Source organism: Zootoca vivipara, chromosome Z1 (genome assembly GCF_965207765.1).
Source record: "Zootoca vivipara chromosome Z1, rZooViv2.hap1.1, whole genome shotgun sequence".
NCBI classification, from domain to species: Eukaryota; Metazoa; Chordata; class Lepidosauria; order Squamata; family Lacertidae; genus Zootoca; species Zootoca vivipara.
In genome coordinates, this window is record NC_142583.1 from 15,641,711 (window position 1) to 15,668,721 (window position 27,011).

The window sequence follows — 27,011 nt, forward strand, 5'->3', positions numbered from 1 at the left end:
TTCAAGGCAAAATCTGACCTGATGGTTTGTGCAAAGCACAAAATCTCATCGCGCCCCATGCATCTTGTTTAACAGAATCTGTGGCTCAAAACCAACACTGCTGCAGAAGAGGAAGCGGGCACCATCAGAAATATTTCTGAAATTCCTGCTTACATTATTATGCAACGGAGGTCGGGGGGAGGGAGAAATGCTACGGCTTCATTCTTATGAATTACTGGTTCCGGTCCTTTCCCCCCTAAAAGAATGTTTAGGGGTACAGTGGTACCTCTAGTTACAAACTTAATTTGCTCTGGAGGTCCATTCTTAACCTGAAACTGTTCTTAACTAGAGGCGTGCTTTCGCTAGTGGGGGCTTCTTGCTGCCGCTGTGCCACCGGCACATGATTTCTGTTCTCATCCTGGGGCAAAGGTAACTCTTCCAGGTTAGCGGAGTGTGAGGGACGAGGGATACAGGGAAGTCCCTCCCATCTTAAGTTCCAGCCCATCACCAAGCGCTGGAGAGAGTAAGGAGAGCTCTGCCTCCAGCGGAGAGTCAGGAAGTGGTGTCCGAGGCTCAGGCAGGGTTGTGGAGCCCATGCCTCAGGTGGGACAGGAAGTTGGACGCACGGGGGGGAGGCCAATCCCCCCAACTCCCGAATTGCGACGCAAACGTAGGGGGAAGAGGTTGGGTCTGCCAAAGTTGTGGTGCTGGAAGAAAACGCGCCAATCGCCATTCGGGAGTTCTGACACCTCACCTTAAGGATGCATTTTTATTGCTCTGAACACTGTAAATAATCAGCACTTAATAAAAGCCTTAAAAGACCATGCTGGAGTCGTTACTCTAGAGTAGCCATACCAGGGCCTCTGACAGCAACTCCCGAATCTTTTTTTGGCTACTTTGGAGTGCAGCGATGAGCGCTCAAGAGGCTGAGCATTGGAGGCTGGAGGCCGAAGCAGCGAAGCAGGAGCTACAGAACCTCACAGCGCACGCACAGCAGCAATTGCATGCCGCTCAGGAGGAAGCGCGAGGGGCGCAGGAGGAGCTGAACAAGCTGGTGGACCAGGTGAGGACAAAAGAGGAGACTGAGAAACAGCTAAGGGTGATGGTATTAGACCTGCAGAAAAAGTTGGAAGAGGAGAAAGCCGCTAGGGGTGGGGGGGCACCCCAGCCGCAGCTAGTCCAAGTGAGAAGGGGACAGAGCCTAGTCACCAAGTTCAGCGGAGACCCGAGGGAGTACCTCGGATTCGAGACAGAAATAAATTATGCGCTGGAATTGCATGCAGCAGAATTCCCAGATGACGCGCACAGAGTCTACTTTATCATAGAGCATTTGACGGGGGCCGCCCGGGAATGGGTAAGACCGCTCATCGCGCAAAAAAATCCTTGCATGAAGAACGCAACTTTATTTCTAGAAGCTTTAAAATTAATGTACGCTAGCGACAGTGAAATGGAGGCCACTAAACAGGAGCTTCATGACCTAACACAAGGAAAATCGACAGTTAGGGACTACTGGGCGAAATTCACCATGCTGGTGCACAAACTGGGGTGGGATCTGAACAGTGAGCCAGTGAAATCAGCCTTCTACCTGGGTTTGCATGCAGACGTTAAGGATGAGCTGGCAAGAGGTCCTAGACCGCAGACTATGGATCAGCTCAGCAAAGCGGCGCTAGCGGTGGGGGTGAGACAGGAATCCAGATGGTATGACAAACAAGCGACGCGCGCAGCAAAGCCTTGGTTCCCACGCTCTCAGGACAGACCACATCACCAAACCCCACCCCAGGGACCGCCCCCAGACCCGCCCAGACCAAGCCCAGAGCCAGAACCGATGGAGATCGGGGGAGCACGCGCGCGGGCTTTTCAAACCCCGGCGGCGCCAAGACGCAAGGAGGGAAGAGGCGGGAATTGCTTTCTCTGCAACTCACCCCGGCATCGCGTCAGAGACTGCCCTCATCGCAGAGAGTGGCAAGGAAAGGCGGGAACGGTTGTACCTCCCCCCACTGACGTAGCACCACAGCAGGGAAACGAGACAGCCTGGCTGCAGGAGACAAGGGGCAGCAGCCAGGCACAGTCAGCAGTGAACAGCCCCAGCCCGCCCACCCGCACAGAGAGGAGCAGAGCCAGCCCACCCCTCCCAGAGCAGGAGTGGTTCTAGAAGTCACGCTGACGCTCCCAAATGGCTATCCCCTGACAGTCCTCGCCTTAATTGACAGTGGTGCCTCAGCCAACTTCTTCTCGAGAAACTTTGCAGAAGAGCACCAGATCCAACTTCTGCAGCTGGATTTTCCCCTGCATGTGGCCACCATTGATGGCAGAGAGTTGCTGGGAGGGGCCATCACTCATCAAACCCCCCCCCCCATGAGAATGACAGTGGGAAGGCACTCAGAGACACTGGCTTTCAACGTCACGACCATCTCAGACCCCCCCATCGTTTTGGGAATGAGCTGGCTGGCGCGCCACGACCCCTCCATAAGTTGGCACCAGAGATGCATCACGTTTGGGTCGGACTTTTGTCTGGAACATTGCATGCAGCACCAACCAGGGGAGGGGCCTCCGATAGCCACGGTGGCCACCATGCACGTCAAAGGGGGTGAGGCGATACCCAAGCCGTACTGGGACCTACAGGAGGTCTTCAGCGAAGCGGAGTCCGACCACCTACCTCCACACAGGCCTTTTGACTGCCAGATCAACCTGGTGCCTGGGGCAACGATACCCCCAGCCAAGCTGTACGCCATGTCAGACCAGGAACTGGAGGATCTGCGCGCTTTCATCGACAAGAACCTCAAGCGGGGGTTCATCAGAGAAAGCAAGGCAGCAGGGGGCAGCCCGGTCTTCTGGGTGGACAAGAAAGACACGCAACAGCGCCGTCTGGTGGTGGATTTTAGACGGCTGAATTCAGTGACAGAGCCAGTGGCTTTCCCCATGCCCAGAGTGGATGATCTTCTGACAGCGGCACGCAGGGGCAAGATTTTCACCAAGCTAGACCTAAGAGGGGCGTACAACTTGATCAGGATCCGGGAGGGCGATGAATGGAAAACCACGATGTTCACGCCTCTGGGCTCTTTTGAATATCTGGTGATGCCCTTCGGGTTGCAAGGGGGCTCAGCCTGCTTCCAGGCCTTCATGCACCACGTCCTGGGGTCCCTCCTCTTCAAGAACGGCTTGGTCTTTCTGGATGACATCCTTATCTATTCCAATGACCCAGTGCAGCATGTGAAGGATGTCAGGGAGGTGTTGCAGCGCCTGAAGGACAACCACCTGTATGTGAAGCTGGAGAAGTGCAAGTTTCACACCAAGGAGGTGGACTTCCTGGGCTACAAGCTGTCAGACAAGGGGCTGGCGATGGACAAGGACAAGGTGCAGACCATCCTGGACTGGCACAGCCCCAGGACGCGCAAAGATGCCCAACGCCTACTAGGCTTCGCTAACTTCTACAGGAAGTTCATCAAGAACTTCTCTCGTGTCACGGCTCCCATCACCGACTGCCTGAGAGGCAAGCAGAAGTTCAGGTGGACACCAGAGGCACAAGCAGCGTTCGAAAGCCTCAAGAGGGTATTCGCTTCAGACCAGCACCTGTTCCACGTGGTGCAGGATGCGCCCCTACGCCTGGAGACAGATGCTTCTGATAAAGCTGTGGGAGCGATTCTGTTGCAACTGGACGCCAACAGAGAGTGGAGACCCTGTGCCTTCTTCTCCAGGAAGCTGACCCAGCCTGAACGCAACTACACAGTGTTTGATAGGGAACTTCTCGCGATCCACGCTGCGTTCCAGCACTGGCGACACTTCCTGGTGGGCGCCAAGCACCCCATCCAGGTGTGCACAGACCACAAGAACCTGGAGTTCTGGAGAACGGCCAGGGTGCTCAACCAGCGGCAGATACGGTGGGCAGAGTTCTTCTTGAACTTCAACTTCTCCATCCACTACATCCCGGGGGAGCAGAACGTCAGGGCGGATGCCCTCTCCCGCAAGCCAGAGTATATGGAGGAGGAGTTGCCACCAGCACCCAGGCACGTTTTCCCCCCATCTGCATGGTCATGCGGTGCAGCAGTGGTGAGCGAGGCAGAACTCACAGCACTGACGGCAGCGGATGAATTTGCCACCCGCATCTTCAGAGACCTGAGAGGGGGGAGGGAGCAGGCCAAAGACTTTGAGGAAAGGAGGGGTTTGCTTTTTTACAGGGGAGCCCTGTACCTCCCAACCAAACAGCTGAGAGGTAAGGTTCTCAAGCAGATGCACGACAACCCAACGGCGGGTCATTTCGGAAGGGACAAAACCACTCACCTAGTCATGAGACACTTCTGGTGGCCAGGGGTGCGGGAGGATGTTCGGGATTATGTCAGGGGATGTGACACCTGCCAGCGAGCAAAGGTGGTCAGAGCGCCACCAGCAGGTTTGCTGGAGCCATTAGCCACACCGCACAGGCCGTGGGAAGTAGTGTCCATGGACTTCATCACAGACCTGCCGTCGTCCAGGGGCAAGACCGCAGTGTTGGTGGTGGTGGACCTCATGTCCAAAATGTGCCACTTTATACCGTGTGCCAGGGTGGTCTCGGCAGAAGAGACGGCCAAACTGTTTGTGGACCACGTATTCCGACTGCATGGATTGCCTTTAAGAGTTATTTCGGATCGTGGCCGCCAATTTGTTTCCAGGTTCTGGCGACGGCTAATGAACCTCCTGCAGGTGGAGGTCAGCTTGTCGACGGCTCGGCACCCGCAGACCAATGGACAGGTGGAGCGGGTCAACGCCATTCTGCAGCAGTACCTGAGATGTTACGTCAGCCAGAGGCAAACGGACTGGGTGGATCGCCTGCCACTAGCAGAATTTGCCTACAACAATGCGGTGCACGTCTCCACAGGGGTGTCGCCCTTTAAGGCCAACTACGGGCGCGACCTCAGATCTTTCCCGGAGAGGGAGGGGGAGGAGGAGGAAGAGGGCCCACAGGCAGAGGATTGGGCAGAGGACCTGGAGACGGTGCACCAGCAGCTCAGAGAACACTTGGAGAGGGCCAAGGAAGCGTACAAGAAGGGGGCAGATCGCCACAGGAGGCCGGGAGAGGTCATCAGGGTGGGGGACAAGGTTTGGTTATCCTCGGAAGGTCTTCCCACCAGGGGGCGATGCAAAAAGTTAGCACCCAGGAGGCTGGGCCCCTTCACGGTCACGCAACAGGTCAACCCGGTAGCCTTCAGGCTAGCACTGCCGGAGGACATGAGAGTGCACCCAGTGTTTCATAGATCACTGCTGTCGCCGTACAGGGAAAGTACCAGGTTCAGGGACAGCGATCAACCTCCAGAGGGAGGGGGGGAGACGGGAAACGCCCGACAGCTCAATGAGGCAACTGAGATTTTAGACTCAAGGAGAGGGGTGAGAGGGCTGGAGTACCTAATAGCATGGGAGGATACTCCGCCATCCCACAATGAGTGGATACCGGCCACGGAGGTACCTGAGGAATTTTTAGTGGAAGAGTTCCACGCCCTGTTCCCCCACAGGCCCAAGCCCTGGCACATGGAAAGGGAGGGAGAGGGGGAGGAGCAGGAGGAAGGGATAGCAGGCAGCAGCTCCCCATGGAGATGGGAAGCGGAATTTGAGGACACGGAAGAAGAGGTGTGGGTTTCACCGAGGTCGACGACGTCAGAGGCAGGAGAGGACTGGCAGAACATTTTTACTCCCACCAGCTCTGATGCCACTGACTTCTTGGGATTTCCGTCTTCTCAGGGGGAAGGAGAGAGATCGCAGGATTGGGGGGAAATTTTCACACCCACAGGCTCGGATGCCACTGACTTCTTGGGATTTCACTCGTCCCCAGCAAGCAGAGAGCCACTAGGGAGGGGGAGAGAGGAGCCTGGGAGGGGGGTGGATGTGAGGGACGAGGGATACAGGGAAGTCCCTCCCATCTTAAGTTCCAGCCCATCACCAAGCGCTGGAGAGAGTAAGGAGAGCTCTGCCTCCAGCGGAGAGTCAGGAAGTGGTGTCCGAGGCTCAGGCAGGGTTGTGGAGCCCATGCCTCAGGTGGGACAGGAAGTTGGACGCACGGGGGGGAGGCCAATCCCCCCAACTCCCGAATTGCGACGCAAACGTAGGGGGAAGAGGTTGGGTCTGCCAAAGTTGTGGTGCTGGAAGAAAACGCGCCAATCGCCATTCGGGAGTTCTGACACCTCACCTTAAGGATGCATTTTTATTGCTCTGAACACTGTAAATAATCAGCACTTAATAAAAGCCTTAAAAGACCATGCTGGAGTCGTTACTCTAGAGTAGCCATACCAGGGCCTCTGACACGGAGTTTGTAACCTGAAGCATTTGTAACTCAAGGTACCACTGTACTCTCATTTTGACTCAAGAAAATCACCATTTTATAGTTCAAATCAGGAAAAATAAATACAGTAAATGGACAAAAGTACAAAGATTCACAAAACGTTTAGGTGTATGCATACCCCTGCGTACCCTAAAAAAAAGCATTGGCTGGTTCCATCAGCGGAGCTCAACAGAGTGACTTTTCCGTGTCTTCTAGGGTTGCCATATTCCCAAAAGGGAAAATCCGGGCAAATTGTTATGCTTTTGGGGGGGGGTCTAAAAGTTGTTGAGCTTTTTTTTGAGGGAATAGCTCCCCCAAAAAATCATTTTGGGACTTTTAAATAAAAATTTCACCCTACTTGCCATATGTCCGAGGTTTTCCCAGACGTTTTGCTGATTCAGCAAAAATCCATCCGGACGCCCCTTTGCTGACTGACTGGGAGATCCAGATGTATGGCATGCAAGTCTGGCCATGCCTATGGGGATCTCAGACTCTGTGTCTACCCGCTTTGAACAGCAAGCTGCTTTTGAAAGTCCCCTAAATTTCAGGAGAACTTTGCCATGTGATCTGGTAAGGGAAGGAGGAAACAGGCTCAAAGCAGCCTTAGGAGGCAGCTAGTTCAGTTGCAGCCTTAGTCTCCCCCCCCCCCCGCTTGCTTTCCAGATCTGAAATTGTAAGAATATCATCATCATCATCAATAATGATGTTGCAATTACTATTATTATTATTATTATTATTATTATTATTATTATGCTCTGCAGTTAGCTGTGCAGATTCCTTATGAAAATAGAGGAATAATAGAATTATAGAGTTGGAAAGAATCATAAGGATCATCTATTCCAACCCCCTGAAAAGCAGGAATCTTTTGCCCAACATGGGTCTCAAACTTACAACCCTGAGAATAAGAGTCTCATGCTCTGCTGAGAGAGCTATCCCAAGTGGCATAGGATTGTACTGTATGGTGCTTTGAAGCATTCAAGGACTTTCACATATATTGCTGTAGTAAACCCTAAAACAAATTTATGAGATTGTATTTACCTGGGAATAATCCACAGTGAATTTTTGAGTGAGCAGAGATTACATAAAATTGCTCACTCGTATGAGCGCAGGGGCCTGTGTGCTATGCTCAAAATTTTTATAGTTTGCATAGACATATGCCTGGATAATTGTCATGGCTCTTCCCTCCCCCCCCCAAGAATCCTGGGAACTGTAGTTTGTGAGAGCGGTTCAAGAGATCTTTAGACTCTTGTCCAGAGCTACAGCTCCTTGAGGAGAAGGCATAGCTGTTGAACCAGTTTAAGTCTGTAATGCAGATAAACCTCTGGTAGTTTGCAGATTACAACATTTCTCTCTGTGAAAGACGAGAAATCGGAGAATTAAGGTTTCAGCAAGGGCACATTTGTGCAACAATGAAGAGGTTTGAAGCAACCCTTGCCTTCCTCACTCTTTTCTATTTTTTGACTTGGAATAGCGTTGGAACACCAAGTCTGGCCCGTTCATAATAATAATAATAATAATTTATTATTTATACCCCGCCCATCTGGCCGGGTTCCCCCAGCCACTCTGGGCGGCTTCCAACAAAATGGGCATTTCTTGCTCCTCTGCTTTTGGCAGCTCCTCCTGAGTAATATCTTCCCTTAGGGAAGTGAAACTGAGACCGAGTACGATGGAAGCATTTGAGCAGGAAATTGTAGACTTAGATGGCAGCCCACGGGTCCTGGTTTGGGGAACACACATGGGATTCTGAGAAAGCGTTTGGGTGGAGTAGGAAGACGCTGCCAAGGCATTCATCCAAGGCATAGAGGTCCTCCTAGGGGCAAAACGAGGCTTTATTTCACCTGGGTCAAAGACCCAGTTTGGCACACACATGCACAGGCTGGGAGCCTCAATGGAGCCCCTCTGGAGACTTCACCTGGGGCAAAAGAAACCCCAGCTAGCCCCACTCCCTAGCTACAGCTCTGAATCCTCCTGATTTTTACACTGGGGTTCTCCCAAGCTCCGATCACAGATCACATCTGACCTCACCTTAGCCATTTGTTCATTCAAATGCTATGAGGTATGGCTTGATATTGGCTGCAGGTCTTCTTCTTTGGCAATCCCTTGTAGCCAAGCAAGATTGTCTTCCATGAACATGGTCTTAACAGAGAGTCTATAAGTGACTGTGGAGGCCAATTCTGGATCCACACATTCTTCCACAGTGGGGACATAGGTTTCTGAGTGGGAATTGATCATGGTGAGGGTTTGCCAAGTATGCCTTCCTCTTAGCTTGTTTCTCCCTTTTGTCCTGAGTTCGAGTGTCTTCAAAGCCCATGACACCTTTGGTAAAGGCTGTTCTCCAATTCAAGTGTTCACAGGCCAGTGTTTCCCAGCTGTCGGTGCTTATGCTACATTTTTTTAGATTTGCCTTGAGAGAGCCTTTAAACCTCTTTTGTTGACCACCAGCATTACACTTTCCATTTTTAAGTTCGGAATAGAGTAGTTCAGGGGTCAGCAAACTTTTTCAGTAGTCCCTCAGACCTTGTGGGGGGCCGGACTATATTTTGAAGAAAAATATGAACAAATTCCTATGCCCCACAAATAACCTAGAGATGCATTTTAAATAAAAGGACACATTCTACTCATATAAAAACACCAGGCAGGCCCCACAAATAATCCAGAGATGTATTTTAAATAAAAGGACACATTCTACTCATGTAAAAACATGCTAATTCCCGGACCATCCGCGGGCCAGATTTAGAAGGTGATTGGGCCGCATCTGGCCCCTGGGCCTTAGTTTGGGAACCCCTGGGGTAGTTGCTTTGAAAGACAATAATCAGACATCTGACCCACATGACCAGTCCAAGATTCCCAAGCCCTCTGTTGCTTTTCTAAACATCACCCTGTTTGGATGAGACAGGGCACAGGCCTTACCCTTGGGGCAAGCACAACTCTCTGTGGCTTCCCTATAAGGAGATGGGCATTTCCTAGATAAATCAATTTTTTCTGTGTATCACCAAAGGCCTTTACAATGGACGACAGGGAATAAAAGGAGACTTTCACCCAAAATCCTAACCTGCAGCAGTTTGCAACATAAAAAGAAATGCACAACATTAAGGCTTAAGATCGGAGTGGAATCACATAGTTGGAACGGCGCTTCTGGGCTGCCAGCACATATGCATTGCTGTCATTTCATGCCCTGGTTTGGCTGCTCACAACAGCCCAGTTGCTCGCACAGAATGTCCCGGGAAACTCTTTGCTAAAAGAAGGAAGGGGGGGAAAAGATAAAAGAGAGGGGGTTGCTCAGCCACCTCATATTTACAGGTAAAGCAGCCTCGCCTTGAAAACGGTAAGAATGTGACTGTCCTCAAAGTTTTAATACAATCTTTGGCATCATTTTCTACCCCACCCATATGAAACTGTAACCTCTAGGTACAGTTAGAGGGCATGTCTCCGTAATCATGTCAGCTCCAGGTGAGCAGTTTAGAAATGTCAGATAAACCGGTTCTTATATTAGGCGGAGCTATTCAAGAGTACCTTGGTAACACCAATAACAAGCCTCTAATTATGATGTTGTTCTAATATGATGCAATAAAACAAAAACATTACAAGACCTATAAAACTTACCCTATTATTCTCCTTGCGAGCTGCAAATCGTAAAAGTAAGAAGCTGTAAGGAAACAGGCTTCTTTAGCCCCAGCTTGGCAGCTAGAGCATCTTTTTTCTGTGCAGAAGGTCTCAGGTTCAACATGCAGCATCTCCAGGCAGGCTGGAAGAGAACCTGGTCTGAAACATCTGCTGCCAGTAAGTGCAGACAGCACTGAGATGAAATCCAGCATCACCTGAGCTCTGCAATTGCAGTTTTCTTCCGATTGAAGCACAGAGTGTTTGAGGAGAGGGACATGCACAGGGAAACCAAAATGCTTTTTCACAAAGCTATTCCAACTACCAACCTTACTGTACGCTTGTGAAACATGGACCACTTATAAACACCATCTCCAACTCCTCGAAAGATTCCATCAACACTGTCTCTGAAAAACTTTATACATCACTTGGGAAGACACTTGGTGAACTAATGCCAGTGTACTGGAAGGAGCAAATATCACCAGTGTCGAAACAATAATTCTTCAACATCAAATTTATTGGACTGGTCACGCTGTTCAGACACGTGATGATCATCTTCCAAAGCAACTACAACTCTATTCCCAACTTAAGAATGGTAAGCATAATGCTGGTGATCAACAAAAGAGGTTTAAAGACTCTCTCAAGGCAAATCTAAAAAAAAAAAAGTAGTATAAACACAACAACTGGGAAACACCGGCCTGCGAGTGCTGCAATTGGAGAACAGCCTTTACCAAAGGTGTCATGGGCTTTGAATAAACTCGAACTCAGGACAAAAGGGAGAAACAAGCTAAGAGGAAGGCATGTTTGGCAAACCCTCACCGGGATCAACTCCCACCTGGAAACCTATGTCCCCACTGTGGAAGCATGTGTGGATCCAGAATTGGCCTCCACATTCACTTATGGACTCACTTTTAAAACCGTGCTTATGGAAGACAATCTTATTTGGCTATGAGTGATCGCCAAAGAAGAAGTTGGACAATGGCCCAACTTAGTAGAAGGCAGGTTCTTCTGTTGCTGTCTTAACATTCTAAACATGACACCAATTTTGATTTATGTCCAAGGATCCGCTGAGCCAGCAACTTGCCTTTACCTGTCATTAAATAAGGAGAGATTAACAGAGGAAGGACCCTCCCGATTTTTCAGGGACAGTCCCGGATTTACAGAAGCTGTTCCCATTTCCGATTTGATCCAAGAATTTCCTGCTTACCCTTTAGTTTAGGATGTCTCTCTTTTCATCAGAGAACTGCTGGAGGGTATGGAGTTGCCCGACCCTTGTACCACCTGAAGGCAGCCCTATGTAGGGAAGTTTTAAAATGTTTTATTTCATTTTTATATGTGTTGGAAGCTTCCCAGAGTGGCTGGGGCAACCCAATCAGATGGGTGGCTTATAAATATTATTATTATTATTATTATTATTATTATTATTATTATTATTACAGTGATATCTCGGTTTTTGAACGTCTCCGTTGATGAACACTTCGGTTTTCAAACGTTGTAAACCCAGAAGTAAATGTTTTGGTTTTTGAACATGCCTCAGAAGTCGAACACACCACACAGCTTCCGCAAGATCCTGAGGCCTAGCTGTCAGCTGTTGAGCTTTTGGTTTTTGAATGTTTCAGAACATGAACGGTCTTCCGGAATGGATTATGTTCGAAAACCGAGGTATCACTGTATTTTTATTGATTGGAGCACCCCTTTTTTCATTGGAGAAATATTGGAGGGTATGCATAAACTGGAGGACTATCATGTCCCCAGCCCTGTGCTCAATAAGCATCTATTCTGCACATCTTTGAAGTCTTTGTGCACAGTAAATACGCCAAGTGCCCTACAGTAAGAGCTGTTTGACAGTGGAATTTGCTGCCAAGGAGTGTAGTGGAGTCTCCTTCTTTGGAGGTGTTTAAGCAGAGGCTTGACAGCCATCTGTCAGGAATGCTTTGATGATGTTTCCTGCTTGGCAGGGGGTTGGACTGGATGGCCCTTGTGGTCTCTTCCAACTCTATGATTCTATTATTCTAATTGGCACATTTTTTCAAACGTTAGGAGATGCATTGATACAAATCCCTACCTTGTATTAGTGCGCCACATTTAGACTGTGAGCTGCTATTTGACGTTGCAACCACCAACATCAATTTCCTACTAGGGAGTACCACCAGCTACGCTCTAGCGAAACCATAAATACCACTTCTGGCTTTTGCTCGGAGGCAGAATAGGCATTTGCCATGCAGGGTCCCCTTTTTTTCACCACTCGTTTAGGCCAAGAAGGCCTACAGTCAGACTTTCCAGTTAAGGTATCTTGGCAGCAGGCCACAAGGAGCTCCGATCTCTCAGCTGCACCAATTTGTCAGTCCTGTAGGCTGGAAAAGTGCCTTTTAAACTGGCATTCCAGGAAGAGCCACAAGGCGGAGAGAACCTCGATCCGTATGCGGTGGTCATGTAAATAAGAGTACTGGGAAATGTTCCACACAGAATTTAAAAGATTCTAAAACTCATGTTCAAAATAACCTTTTAAAAAAAACCAGAAGCATTTATTTTGGGAATTATACCTAATCTACCTGTAGAAACTTTTATTTATGCATGCTACTATAGCAGCAAGAACGCTACTCGCCCCAAAATGGAAAGCAGCAGAAGTACCAGCAAAGGAAGAATGGACACAAAAACTTATGGAAGTTTGATTCTCTGAGGAACATGGCCTGATCCAAACAGAAAAAGTATGGTTCCAATAAGCTCCCTGCCAGCTATGTTTCCTGATATGACCCAACGAAGGGAGAACGGCATGATCTAAATTGTCCTTCATTACAAAGTTCCTCCACCCCAAAAATCCCCACTGAATAGCTTCCCTAAAAGTCAACATTTCACAAAGAGCCATTGTCAAAGGTACAGAAAGGGAGAGATTGACGATGTTTTTTCATGCCAGCGTTGCATATGTCTGGACGAGAACCAAATTTTGACTGGCTAGGAAGCTAAAAAATGATTTCAAGGACACTGTATATAATACAACCTTCTTCGACTGAAGCCATTAGTCATGTCCATTGCCTCTGCTCTTTCTACCATGCACAAATGCAAATCTATACCTTTGTTGCTGTTCTGGGGCAAGAACTGCTTCATTTTCTTGAGTGCTGTTTGCCGATCTACAATTCCCAGCATCCCTGACCATTGGGGATGATGGGAGTCAGAGTCCAAGAGTAGCCTCTGGCTGGCCATAGGTTCCCATTCCCGGTTAAGAGAAAAAAAAGGCGTTTTCTTTAATCTTCTTTAAAGAAGATTGGGAAACTTTTATTGAATATATGGGAAATAACTGTGTGCAGCTGAAAACGCTGGCAGCATATGGTGCTGCAATCGGATGACGAAGGCTTTTTGGCAAAACCGAGACTCTGCGGGTTAGGGCGCCAAGGGCTAATATTGTGGGGCGGCATGAAATGTAGAGTTTAAACTGCTAAACCACCAGGGGCCCTTATCCCAGTGTTTAGCGCCGCTTTTGAGTTAATTGGACAATCTTGACGTTGCAGGGAGCCCTTTCTGGGTGTTTGGCGCTGTTTTAAACTGAATCGGATGAAGTCAGATTTTTGGTGAAATCCTGACCCCCGGTGGCTACAGCGCCGAGGGCTCATTTTCTGGGGTGCTGAGTGAGAAACGTAGTGTTTTCCCCGCCAAAAGTTGTAGGGAGACTTTTCTGGGTGTTTTGCACCGTTTTGGAGTGAATTGGACGACATCGGATTATTGGCGAAATCCTGACCACGGGGGTTTAGGGCACTGAGGGCTCATATTCTGGGGTGCTGAGATTAGAAACGTAGTGTTTTCACCGGCAAACGTTGCAGAGTCTTTTATGGGTGTAAATAATAAAATTATCCTTCTGGAATTGGACGTCTCTAGTTTCATGGGATAAATGATGGGCGTTATCCGACCCCCGAGCCCTCTGAAGGCAATCTTGCATAGCGGTTAATTTTTTTAAAAAAAGTTTAAAGTTTTATGATGTTTTTATATATGTGGGGGGCCGTCCTGAGTGGCTGAGGCAAGCCCATAAGATGTGTGGGATATGAATAGGAAAAATATCCTTATGGAGTGGGACGTGCCTCTTTTCCTCAGAGAAATGTCGGAGGCTCTGCCTTTCTCCTGCCCTCCCTCGGCCGCCTCGTCCCTTTTAAGGAGCGGGCATGGCGGGTGCGGCTCCCGCGCCCCTTTCCTCCTCCGCGAGAGGCGCCCCGCCAAGCCTCGCTCTCCCTTCCGCGGAAGGAACGAGAAGAGCCCAAGATGGCGGTCGCCTCAGCGGCAGCGATCACCTCGGAGCAGGTCAGTCCTCGGCGCCGTTGCCGGCTTCGGGCGGGAAAAGGAGGGAAACGCGCGCGCTCGTTCGTTTTACTGTCCGCAAATATCAACGGAGCGGGGAAGAAGGTGGCTGCTTCGGCTTGAGGTGCCAGGCGCCGAAACGGCCTCTTCGCAGAATTCGCCTTCGGAAGATGAGCGTCCACCCCGTTTTGTTTTGTTTTTTCGGAAGCCGAGCCAATGAAACCGGCGACGGGGGTTAAACCGTGCATTTTAAAAGCTCCGAAATTATCGGAGCATTTGCTAACCGAGGTATCCTGATGGTTTCTTTACTTTTTTAGATATGGCAACCCGAACGCGGCGCCCGGGCTTCTGCCGCAGCCGAGGAGCCTCAGGGAAGCGGCGGAGTCGGGCGCGCCAACCTACGCAGTCTCTCCTTCCCTTTTCCCCTCGGGACATTCGTTGCTCATTATTATTTTACTATTTTTATTATTAGTGTTTCGTCGCTCATCATTCGTGGCATTTGTCGCCTGGACACGTATTATGTCTGCCTTTCGCCCGGCTTTCTGAAATTAGAACCAGCCCCCTAGTGCGTGTGAGGCGACACTTGAGGCCCGTTTGACAGACTTGGGAGGGCGGCGGCGGCGGCGGCGACTGCTTCCCAAGTCAATGGGCGCCGTAGCAAAAATAGCCGCCTGAGGGCGGAGAAAGAGATCGGGAGCGTCCTGCGCCTGCGCGCAGAGGATCCAACTCTCGCTTCACCCTCGAGCAAACGCGGAGGAGGCTTGAGGGCGGGGCGACCAATGGCGTGCCAAAAAGCCATTGGACTACATTTCCCATCTACCCCAGCCTGCACGGCCGGGATTATGGGAGTTGTAGTCCAATTACGTCTAGAGAGGGCCACGAGTTCCTCAGCCTTGGAAGACTAGAAGGGGGGGGGCAACGCATATATAGGGATTTAAGGGAGATTTCCGGGGAATACGACCAAAGACTTTCAAAGTGGAATACTATATATAAATTCAATAGATAATAAAATAGTAATAATCTTCAATGAAAGCGTTTTGATGGCACAGAGCCAAGTACGGTAAAGCGCACAACTTTTTGCTTTAAAGACTTTGCTCTCTGGTCCAGGAGCAATTTGGTGTTGTGCAAATCTTGCTTGTGCTTTTAGTATGTGTCTCCTCTCCCTCTCCCTGCCCCCCCCCCAAAAAAAGAAGGCTGGGGGTGTGTGTGCTCCGTCAGATGACCTTTTTATAGAGCACTCATCCAATTTTCTTGCACAAAGCTTGCATAGTATCCGCTCTTTATTGATCATTTTTTTCACAGGGAGGTTTTTTGCCTTCCAATCAATCAAATTGTTATCACATTTTTAGTGCATCACTTTCCGAACTGCAAAAAGGCCATTTTTAAAAGAAAATGGATTTGTTGCAACATAGCCCTTTGGTCCACTTTTATTTCAGAAACCTACATTTCTGGTGTGTGACTGAATCCCTCTGGCAAGATAGTGACCTCCTGGAGGCTCCTGGCACCATACAATTGGGCTCTCAGCCTCTTCCAGTTCTCAGCTACTGTTTCAAACTCCCTCTTACTCTTGCTTGAATGTTTGGAACTGAATTGACGTTAAGTACACAGTGGATGTTCTGAGTAGCTAGGAGTTATGCTTAGCTGTTTATCTAGTCATTTTATATGAACAACCTGGCTATATTACAGAGAAATTACTGGGTGAAGAGCCCTGCTTCCTACACTGCATATACAGGTACATGCAACAAAACAAGTGTACTCATATTTTCCCCCCAAATAGGAGTAGCATCCAACATAGGGACGTCACTACTGTATAGCTGAAGCAGTCCTCTGCTGCAGCTAAATGTAACTGCTTTTGCAACAAATTCAAACATGATACTGTACTGTATAGCTACATTCTCATGACTTTGCAAATAATATTTTCTTTACAAGTTGGGCTCTTTTAAACAGTTCCTACTGTGACAATCCAGTTGTGGCGGAAATGAAACTTCATATAATTTTGTTATGAATAGGATATATTGTTTGGGGAACTTATTTTAAACTTATTTTTAGCAAAGTTCTAATGGTCCTGTGAAGAAATCGATGCGTGAGAAAGCTGTGGAGCGGAGGAATATTAACAAAGAACACAACAGTAACTTCAAGGCTGGATATATTCCAATTGATGAAGATCGTCTGCATAAAACTGGCTTGCGAGGCAGGAAAGGCAACTTGGCCATTTGTGTGATAGTCCTCCTATTTATTTTGGCTGTCATCAATTTGATTGTAAGTAGAACAAGCTAATCAAAATATTGTGGTCATGCTTATATTGTTAAGTTAGTATTCACTAGACCAACATTTGAATATATTTGCAGAAGTGGAACTCCATTGACTTAAGTAGGGCCTAACCAACTAGATGCAAGGAACCAAAGATGCTTCTATTTATCTTTGGCATGGCTTGGTTACTGAATTTGAGAGCAAGCAAACTAGCAAGTCACTGTGATTGTTTGGATGGACAGCTTATATCCAGCTGCAGGTTAAGAAGAGGCTACAGATGTGGTTGGCCCAGGAAGAGTGAGGTGTATGGGGGTAGGGGTGGGGGGTTCAAGAGACCTGGAAAGGAAGAAGATAAAGGAGCCCCAAGTTCTGAAAGAGAAATCATGTGATGGAATGCTGCTGATTTGACATTAGTATGGCATGTATACATGTCAGTTTACTTGCCACTTAACTGTTAAATCTGTATATTTGCAAGCTTTTAAATGTATCACTAAAGGCATAATCACTAATGCTCCCTCATTTGGAAGGAAACTAACTGTGAAACATTCAAAACTTGCTACGACTAAGGGAAACGGGAGCACAAAACTTGTACACGTATTTGGTTTTTGGTGCATACATGGTTAATTATGTCTCAACAGAATTCTAAAGGTGTATTTTTTTCCTCCTTTTTAGTGCCAAGCCAGCTCCAAATATTGTTGCTTTTCAGTGAAATTTATCTTCATTACCTATATGCAGGGTTTCTAACCAAACTTGGAACTGTACATGGAGATTATAAACATTGGGTGCCATTTATGCCTATTAAAACCAAGAGGACGAATGGCAACATGGCAATGTGTATCTGTTTGGACCCAGCTGTCCATAGTATGCTTGAAAAAAGGGATTCCTAAAAATAAATACATGGAACGGTCTTAGTCAATTAGGTCAAAGGAATGCTCCACAACTGGTAATAAATTCTATTTTGCTTCTTAGTAAACATTCCATATTGCATAAGCTGTACTGTGAATTCAAGATAAAAATGTACTTATCCACTCCACATACATCGAAGAATTTTCTTAGGATCTGTAGAGATTAACCAGTTTTCTGCTTTTCATCCTTTCAATGGATTGCTAATTATTCAGTGTCAGACTAAGAGTTATCAATCCATTTTTATTGTATATAGCCAAAGGCCTTTACAATGGACACAGAATAAAATGAAACTTTCATCTAAAATCATACACGTAAAAAGAAATTTACAACATTCAGACTTAAGATTGGAGTGCATTCACATAGCTGAAACAGAGCTTCTTGGCTGCCAGGACAAAATTGGCTACCTGGCATGTAATATACAGTACAGGTGTTTATCTGCTAGGAATTCAACTGTCACTTCCTGTGCGGATCAACCTGGAAGCCAGTTAAGAATTGGCGATATAAATTTTCCTCTGGGCATTGTATACAGGGGGCAAATTAGCAGATAGCGTGTGACATCCTCTACCTAATTGCATCCATGTATACATTTGTGATCCGTATGGGACATTCCCCAATATATCCACTCTAAATATGCTGAGGGCATCTGTTGGAATCTTAATTTACAAAGGCCCTGCGTAGTTGTGGGAAGGCCAGAGTCTCAAGGTAACTGGGCTTGAATGATTGGGCAGCAGTGATGGATGCTCTTTCTAGGTTGGCATCCTGTCAAAAATCCAATTTCTAAGGTCATGTGGGCTAAGAGTTAACACTGAGCTGCTCTTTTTTCCCTATGCAACTAAAGAGGTACAAGTATATTTTTAAATATAAATTATTTACAGCCAGATCATATATACTTGTAAAGAGCACCGAGTTCAATTAGGATTGGTGCCTTAATTTTGCTTGCCGAATTTCCTTTCACAGACATGCATGAAGATGCCCTCCTTTTAAGTTAGAACTATGCAGTTTGTGAGCCACCAAACTGAACACAATCTACCAGTTAAATATTGTGGCCTGCCAGGAATCTGACAACCAGAATTTTGCTCTATTTTCAGTCCCAGGCAAACCAGAGATTGATTGAGCATCTAGTGGGTTGTCATACATGACTGGTGGGCTGTTTTCAACTTTGTGAAAGTTTTGTGGGCCTGTTTTCAAGTAACATGTTCTTCTCAAAGGTATCTGATCCAAGCACTGGCATGACAATTTCGGAATTTATTTACATTTAAAATAATTAAATTTACTCTTTTAGATCACGCTTATCATCTGGACTGTAATTCGCATTGGACCCAGTGGCTGTGACAGCATGGAATTTCATGATAGTGGCTTATTGCGATTTAAACAAGACTCTGACATGGGAATTATACATCCATTGTATAAGAGCACAGTCGGAGGTCGACGTAATGAGGATTTGGTGATTGTTGGAGAGAACCAGCCAGTAAGTATCTCTTTTATTGTGTACTGTGTTCAACATCTGAGCTTCTACTTCGGATATCCTTCTCCGATGAAGGTAATTTGATTTTGTGTTGCTGGCTACTGTTGCTTTCTCCGTTGCGGTGGTATTTTTTTGTATTGCTGATCCTGTAAATTGTTGCTTTGTTTTTATTTGTTGCAAGCTACTTGTTCATTGATTAAAAAAGAAGATATTTATAGTCTTAAGTTGTTTGTTGACAGGAAGCCATAGTGCTACCAAGCACTGTAAAAGTAGCAGATTGCCTTTGTTACATTTAACACAACATATCTCATTTGTTTCCCACAGATTGTGTTTCAGCAAGGGGAAACAAAACTTAGTGTTGCAAAGAATGGAACCTCAATTACAAGTGATATTGGTATGGAATTTGTTGACCCACGGACTCAGAATACTTTGTTTAGCACTGACTATAATACTCATGAGTTTCATTTGCCAACTGGAGTAAAAATTTTGAATGTTCAAAAAGCATCTACGGAGAGGGTATGATCTCTGTTTACTTTTCTCTGCAAGTTACATGATGCATGCTGTAATCTTAAACTCCAACCTTTATTTGCATTATAGCTAACATTCCATATAAAAAGATGAAGCATATGACTAAGTTATTTATTTAAAGCATTTAGAAATGGCCTGTGTTGGTACATCTTCAGTAGAGACTATAGAAACCTAAGGTCTACTAGTGTATTATAAACCAGAGATAGGGAACTGGTTCTGGTCAGTGGCCTGATTCAGTAGTGACCAGCCCTCTATGGCCACTTTGAAAAGTGGGTGGGGCCGCCCATCCATCAATCACTTGCTGTCATATGATGTCAGGTCATTGAAAATTCAGTATTCTTCCTTTGCAATGACAGCTTAAATGTCCAGTGTGTATGTGGCTTTGAGAGGGAAAGTACATACGTGCTTTGCCCCCAACCACTCCTCACACCCTGAGGGAACACAGTCCTCAGAGAAGTGGTGGTAAGAAGATCCCCTACCTCTGCGATATATATAACTGCTGTCTAAATGAGGCCACAAACACAGATTGCAGTTAACTGTTATCAGTCAATAACATTGATATGCAGTCAGTCTATGCAGAATCGCAGCCTCCGTCCAACAGAAATGTTTTAATGGTTGAGCGGCGGTGTTTAAAAAGCAAGGCCAATTTTGTAGGAAGGAGTTTTTGTGTATAAAACAAAACTATTTTTTAGAAAATGCTTTGCACAGCTATTATCTTTTTTTCTCAGATTACCAGCAATGCTACCAGTGATCTGAATATAAAGGTTGATGGACGTGCCATTGTCCGTGGAAATGAAGGTGTTTTTATCATGGGCAAAACCATCGAGTTCCATATGGGGGGCAATATGGAACTGAAAGCAGTGAGTAATTCCAGGATATTCAGTTTGTATAAATGGATTCAGTGAGCTATATATAATACTGCAACCAAGTTTGAGAAATCAGATTTGATTTGGTTCATCTACTCATCTATAGATGTAAAATGGCATATTTTTTAAAAGCCTTATAAAATTATAGCTTACTGTTATGTGTCTCAAATTTGACCTATAGGTACCATATATATACACCTTCCAGGTCAAAACACATAACTGCTTTGTCAGCCTAATATAGTTACTTCTGGCAAGTTAAATATGACTTAGATACAGCTACATGCACATACTCCATACCTATGTTTTAAAACAAAAACTTGTATTGGAATATTCCTATTCCAAAACTAAAACAAAACAGCTCTTTCTGTTTCTTTTAGATATATTTGCCTGGAAAGAAAAAAGGAGGAAAATGTGTTGTTTTTTAGGCTAACATTTTGTTCCCGGCCGCGGAACAAAATTTAATTTACACATATGAGAAACCTCATAAAACAGTTTCTCTAGGTGTTATACAGAAAAGCAAATGCATAACAACAAACAACGCTACAATAATTACAACTCCCTTCCTTCTCATAAAGGACCTTGTTTGACCAAAACAAGTTACGCAGAGTTAACTGTTGCCAACTTAATTACTTCCCTCTTGCTAAGATACCGAGGAGACGGTGCATGGCAAGCTCAACCTTACATGGCTCTTCAAAGCCACCCCCAGTCCTCTTGTCTTCTCCACCAAGCAGATATTGCAGCAACCACCATTCAAGGAAGTGCGGACCTCTTTTAAAGAGAAGAAATGTTCTGTCTCATATCTGGCAACAGCAGCATAGAGAAAGAGCCTAGTAAAGAGAGAGGCAGGTGCACAGCATCAAAAGAGAGGTTGGTTGGGTGCGGAAACCTGATGAATAAGGACCGTAAGTTAGGTAAAGGAACAAAAATTTAAAGGATTCATTGGATTGGTTATAGTTGCAGCTCTAGTTATTGAAAATATGTCTATCCCACCTGTCCAACATTACAGGTGACTTAGAATGAAGATTAAATGATTTTTAAAAAAACTGACAAAATGAAAATAAAATACTGCAACAGCAACAAATCCTTATTAAAACTCAATGGCCCAAAGGCCTTTGGAACAGGCACTGAAAGGCTAAAAGATAACAACTCTGAATATCATCCAAGACTTCATTCCAGAGCCTTGGGGAAAATACAGTAAAGGTCCATGTTCCTTGCCACACCGAGTATAAATTTAGCCAGAGTATTCAAAGTGCAACACTGCCATATATTTGTGCAGTAGGCGAGTTTACTTTTGGCTTTCTCTCTCTGAGATCCCAGCCACAGAGAATTTAAGTTTAGGCACACAGCTTTCCACAGCAAGAATCGAGGCTGCTGCAGCAGCTGTACTCTCTGGTACGGGAGCACAGTGCAAATAACGGAGAGTGAAGGGTATGTGTACCAGTATAACTATCCAATATTCTAGTTGTCCTAAAGAATCTAGAACTCTCCCACCAGGACAAGGCTGCAGCAATGGGTTTATTAAAGACAGACCAATGGGGAAGAAATGAATGCTGTAGCAGTTGAGTATAGATCAAAGGTCAATCATTCAAAATTGCTGCAATGGAGCATTAGCCTTGACAGGGGATGGATAACTCAGGCTAGTTCTAGTCCTTGCCACCTTTCACATAATAAATCATATCATCCTATTCCACATTAATCTGTTGTTGTTTAGTCGTGTCCAACTCTTCATGACCCCATCATAGCACGCCAGGCACTCCTGCCTTCCACTGCCTCCCGCAGTTTGGTCAGACTCATGTTGGTAGCTTCGACTTGTGTTGGAAGTTCATGTTCATGTTGAAACATTAATCTATTTTTTGAAATTCACATGAGAATTCATTTTTAAATATGTATTTTCTCTCAAAATATGCAGTTAATGCACTTGCTGCTTTTTTGAACCGAAAACTATACTGGAACAATAAGAAGAGGTGGTTGCAGCCTAAGATTTCAGATTAAAACTGCAGAGTGGAAGGAAAGGACCTTTTTCTGCCTCCCCACTTCCAGCTACTCTCTGAAGACTGGAGAAGAGAACCTCTTAAGAATACTATGGGGGTGGGCAGGGGAAGGACTGGACTATGCGAAAAATGAACATATTTTAACTGCAGTTCGTTCATTTTCAGCTTGTATTCGTTATAAAAAAACTGCCTAGACATTCCATTGTTGCGCCCATAACCTAGGCTTAAGGTGCCATTTAGCCCCTAGCTTTCATATCTCAGTTTCGAACACAGCAAAGATCTCTTAGCTATCTTACAGCTGAATGGTAGAGCCTGTGCTTTTCACGCAAAAGGGTCCTTGGTTTAATCCCTGGCATCTCCAATTAATGAATAGCAGGACAAGGAATGTCATTTGTCAGAGACGAGGGCCACTGCCTGTCAAGAGTAGACCACATTAAGCTGAGTGGTCATACTCTGAACAATGAAGCTTCTTATAGTCAATTTCTCTAACATTAAAGTATTAAAGTAGATGCGTTTATTCAATTGGAAATACTGTTGCTAACTTCTGCAAATGTTTCTTTGATAGGATAAGAGCATTGTTCTAAATGGAAGCGTGATGGTCAACACAGCTCGACTGCCGAGTCCTTCTCATGGGGAGAAATTAAACAATGGCGACTGGGAACGCTACAAACTTTGCATGTGCTCTGACGGGACTCTATTCCGCATTCCAGTTAAGAGCCGCAACATGGGTTGCCAAACCTCAGTTAATCCCTGCGGTAATACATATTAAAAGCAAAACAGGGCACTATCAAACGAGGAGTTTAAGTTTAAAACAGTTGCATGCATTTTTTGTTTTGTTTTGTTTTTTTACTACGCTTGTAAAAGAACTACATGAAGCACTTTTTAAAATCCAGGACACTACATTGAACAGATTCTTTTAAACATGAGTCATATCATCAGACCATTTGTGCTACATATTACTGTATTTTAGTAAGGTACTTAAGTACATTCATCACTCCAAAAGTACTTTAGGATATAGCTGAATCGAAGTCACTGAAATCTTTTCGAAAGGCCTAATGGCGCATGGTGCCATCTCTGGCTTATCTCACCTTTGCAAGCGTACTTTCTGCAACTGGTCTGTGAGAACCTTCGGATGTGCACAGATCAGTGTATATGCATGTGAGAATAGGGTGACCTCAACCACTACCGGCATGTGGGCTTCTGAAAAGTGGCTGGGTGGTGAGCATGGCTGTGGGCCAAAAATGGCTAGCCATGCCTTGGCTAAAGGTTGTGTTGCCTACATGGCAGTCTTCATTGATGTGCCCCCTAGCGGGGCATGATCTACTCACATACCCCACCCTCTGATTTCATATATGCCTCAACAGAATATGCTGAGCAGTATTTGTGGGGGGAAACGCGTCTGAACTCTGGTGCTTTGAATCTTTTAGGATTATGCAGAGACTCTTCACCAACAGCACAGGTTTCCATATAAATAGATTGGCATTTCATCTGGGCAAATATCACAAACGAGATTAGTTTTTAAAAAGTCTTTAGGTGCTTCAGGGCGCTGAGTACATTCTGTTTGATCTCCCTTTTTAGTCCCTCCTGTGAGTTGTCTCTGTGCAAAATATAAGAAAGGAGAGGCTCTACAGGAACAAAATTCAGGAACAGTTATGAAATATTTTGAAGTACAGGGCGCCATCAATGTATTGGCTTCCCTTTGCTGTCTTCATAGGTTCTGCATTTTATTTGAATATTATAAATTATTTTTAAAGCCTGCTTTTAGCAATAGTGACAAACAGCTTATTTTCGCACAGAGAAAAATAACATTCTTGAGATAAATAATTTTAGTTTAAACTGCTTTTTAAATGAGAAAAAAATTGGAAGGCAGTTCAGAGAATAATTGGGAGATTTTTTTTTAAAAAAACCCTCATGTTGGCAGGGTATAAGTGCAAACCTGACTTGCACATGTTACAGAGAAAGAAAATGGTGATACATTTATCTGCGTGAACAGCATTCAAAGTTGTACTGAGAGATATGATTGGGGCTATTCTATAACTACCCTCTGCAACTAATTGTAATGTAAATTTGTTATCCTGTGACCAATCACTTCATTGGTACGGGTTGGATATAGTTAAATGTCATTATGAAATGGAGTATTAAAACTACTAAACCAAAATTATGGCAGCTCCTGTTAACCCATTAGCTGCTTTGGCAGAAACAATTGTGTTTATATTAGTTACTTACCGTAGTGGCCAAATTCTCCCCACCCGACAGCAAAGTCCAGGTGGGGTTCTAAGCAAGGGAGATCAATCTTCGTGTAGAAAAGAAGTGAAAACTACATAGTCACTGGGGTGGGGGATTTCTAAAAGCTCTTCCCCGTGAATTAAAAGCATCAAACCTCCCCCCCCTTTGAAGATCTCCTCCTAGTGGCCGAATTCTCCCCACCCAACAGCAAAGTCCGGGTGGGGTTCTAAGCAAGTGAGTTCAGTCTTCGTGTAGAAAAGAAGTGAAAAGTACACAGCCACGAGGGGGGGAGATTTCTAAAAGCCCTTCCCCATGAATTAAAAGCATCAACCCCCCCCCCCAGATCTCCTCCTACCAGAGTTACTTTTGAACTTTAAATTATTACTTTTAATTCTTCTTTTAACATGCTATTTAAGTATTAGCCCTATACAGGGATAACAATACTGATTTACATTATCTCAGGACTTACAGCAGTGACATAAGGCACATGAAATGCTTTGAACACATGGCATGTGTTATATAAGTGGTAAATATTAGTACAGCTTCAGCCTCTTCATGCCCTGGAAGAATGGGGTTAAAAGCAAAAGGCCTCAGGCAGCTGAATGGTGCCTCAAAATTTGCAGGATAATTTGTATGCTAATCATATGCTAGAGTTTTGTATTTTATCAGAGTTGAATGAGTCAAGCAACCAGGCAACTGTTCATTTTGATTCTGACTCACGGCTGTAGATAGCCTCCTAACAGCATTGTTTAGGCCACTTTCACTACAAAATAGCAGGAACCGTAACATGAAATGCAAAGGTTGGCAAAGGACTTTGTTAAATATTAACAAAAGCATAAATAGTATCAATAGATTAAAGTCAGTGAAGTATCTTCCTTTTAGTAGAAATTTAGGACTGACAATATTTGGAAGGCAACAGTATAAATCATCATTTGTTCTGGCTTGAATCCAAGGAAGCCCATGCATGCATCTTAAGTATTTTTGAACACACAGGGCCTTCGCTAATGTTTATTTCCCATGGCAGCCCTTCAGAGAGCATCAGGTGCTACTCTGGATGCTGACACAACTTTCAGCATCTGCCATTGGGAGATAAGGGTAGAGTGGAATGAAAGGTCCAACGTATATGTAAGAGACATTTTTTAAAATGCACTGCGGGAACAATGAAGAAAGCTCATTTATAACAGGCATTTGGCTCAGAGCATCCCTTCACAGATTACCAGTCTGCTTAAAACTGTTGATCCTATTGTTAAACCACTCAATCTGCAAGTGCTACAATGTGCCAAAACTAAATTTGGAGAGCAAGGTCCTAAAGGAAAACCCAAATACAGTGGTTCCTCAACTTACGAATTTAATCCGTTCCAAAGGCACCTTCGTAAGTAAAAAAATTCGTAAGTCGAAAAACGCCATTGGAAACGTGATTTCCCATAGGAATGCATTGAAAACGGAAAAATTCGTAAGCAACCCCATCTAAAAATTCGTAAGTCGAAAAATTCCTATCTAAAACCGCCACGGTTATTTTTTTGATGTCGAGACATTTGTAAGCGCGCGGCCGTAAGTCGAAAAATTCGGTTGTTGAGTCGTTCGTAAGTCGAGGTACCACTGTAGTAGCAATAAACTTTAAAAGGGTTTTTTATTGAACACTCCTAAACAATCTCTGTGAATGTGTTTTTCCACTGTGGTGCTGTTGCTATTTATTTGCACGTTTTTTTACTAAGTTACTTTATACAAAATGAAAGTGTTATTGGTTTTTAACTTGCTGTGTTGCTTTCTGTGCGTGGCTGTTTTTTGTTTTGTCTTTTAGGACAGGACTTTTCTAATACTTTTATGCCTTTGATTCTGATGAGCTGTATACAAACTGTACCTCTGCACTGAGGAGCAGTTTGGACATCTAACAATTGCTGAGATGTTCTCCTGTACACCTTTGTAAACTTTATTTCAAAATAAAACTATATGGGATAGTCCATTTGAAATGGTTTCAAAAATCTAGCCTCATACATCTTAAATTGGGTAGTATAGCAGCTGTGTATAAGCCACACACACTTTGGATGGCCTTCGACAAGCCATTCTCTCATATCCTTCCCACCAACTATACAAAATAATAATAGTGGCCTAGTTCAGGGGTAGGCAACCTAAGGCCCGGGGGCTGGATGCGGCCTAATCACCTTCTCAATCCGGCCCACAGACTGTCCAGGAATCAACGTTTTTACATGAGTATAATGTGTCCTTTTATTTAAAATGCATCTCTGGGTTATTTGTGGGGCATAGGATTTCCCCCCAAAAAATATAATCCGGCCCAACACATGGTCTAAGGGATGGAGGACTGGCCCATGGCTGAAAAAGGTTGCTGACCCCTGGCCTATTTGATAGATTTTAAGGATTGCTGAATGTTTGTGCAAAGGACTGCAAACATTACAGACCTGTGCAATTTGCGAGCTTACAAAAGTTGAAACATAGCCACATACTGTAATTTACTTAGATGATCAACTAATTTCCCCAAGGCAAAAACAGACAATAAGTTGTAGTGGGATTGTGGTCAGAGCTTTGCAAACCACAAGACTGGTTTGTTCTTATATGTTGTATAAATACTATATATTGTACACCTGTACAAAATTATACTATTTGCACATGCA

General features: G+C 45.2%; 1 protein-coding gene across 4 annotated transcripts; it reads left to right on the forward strand.

Moving 5' to 3' along the window:
• The first annotated feature begins 14,083 nt into the window (after window positions 1-14,083).
• On the forward strand, window positions 14,084-26,351 carry SGCB (sarcoglycan beta). Of its 4 annotated transcripts, none has more exons than XM_088660882.1 (7): window positions 14,084-14,437; window positions 16,199-16,408; window positions 17,072-17,226; window positions 18,588-18,773; window positions 19,095-19,286; window positions 20,027-20,158; window positions 22,721-26,351. In XM_088660882.1, the coding sequence occupies exons 3-7, from the start codon at window positions 17,191-17,193 to the stop codon at window positions 22,922-22,924; spliced, it is 750 nt and encodes a 249-aa protein (XP_088517008.1). In that variant the 5' UTR covers window positions 14,084-14,437; window positions 16,199-16,408; window positions 17,072-17,190; the 3' UTR covers window positions 22,925-26,351. The 4 variants fall into 4 exon arrangements, with proteins under 4 accessions (XP_088517008.1, XP_088517009.1, XP_088517007.1 ...); XM_088660883.1 differs by having other exon boundaries at window positions 14,084-14,152; XM_088660881.1 differs by lacking the exon at window positions 17,072-17,226.
• Window positions 26,352-27,011: the final 660 nt, after the last annotated feature.

What these genes read in the sequence shown, in the direction of transcription:
- SGCB (XM_088660881.1), top strand. Translation starts at nt 14,366, where the DNA reads ATGAAACCGGCGACGGGGGTTAAACCGTGCATTTTAAAAGCTCCGAAA. An exon ending in TGGCTGTCATCAATTTGATT is followed by an intron (nt 16,409 to 18,587) that starts GTAAGTAGAACA and finishes TTACTCTTTTAG; the next exon opens with ATCACGCTTATCATCTGGAC. An exon ending in GCAATATGGAACTGAAAGCA is followed by an intron (nt 20,159 to 22,720) that starts GTGAGTAATTCC and finishes TTTCTTTGATAG; the next exon opens with GATAAGAGCATTGTTCTAAA.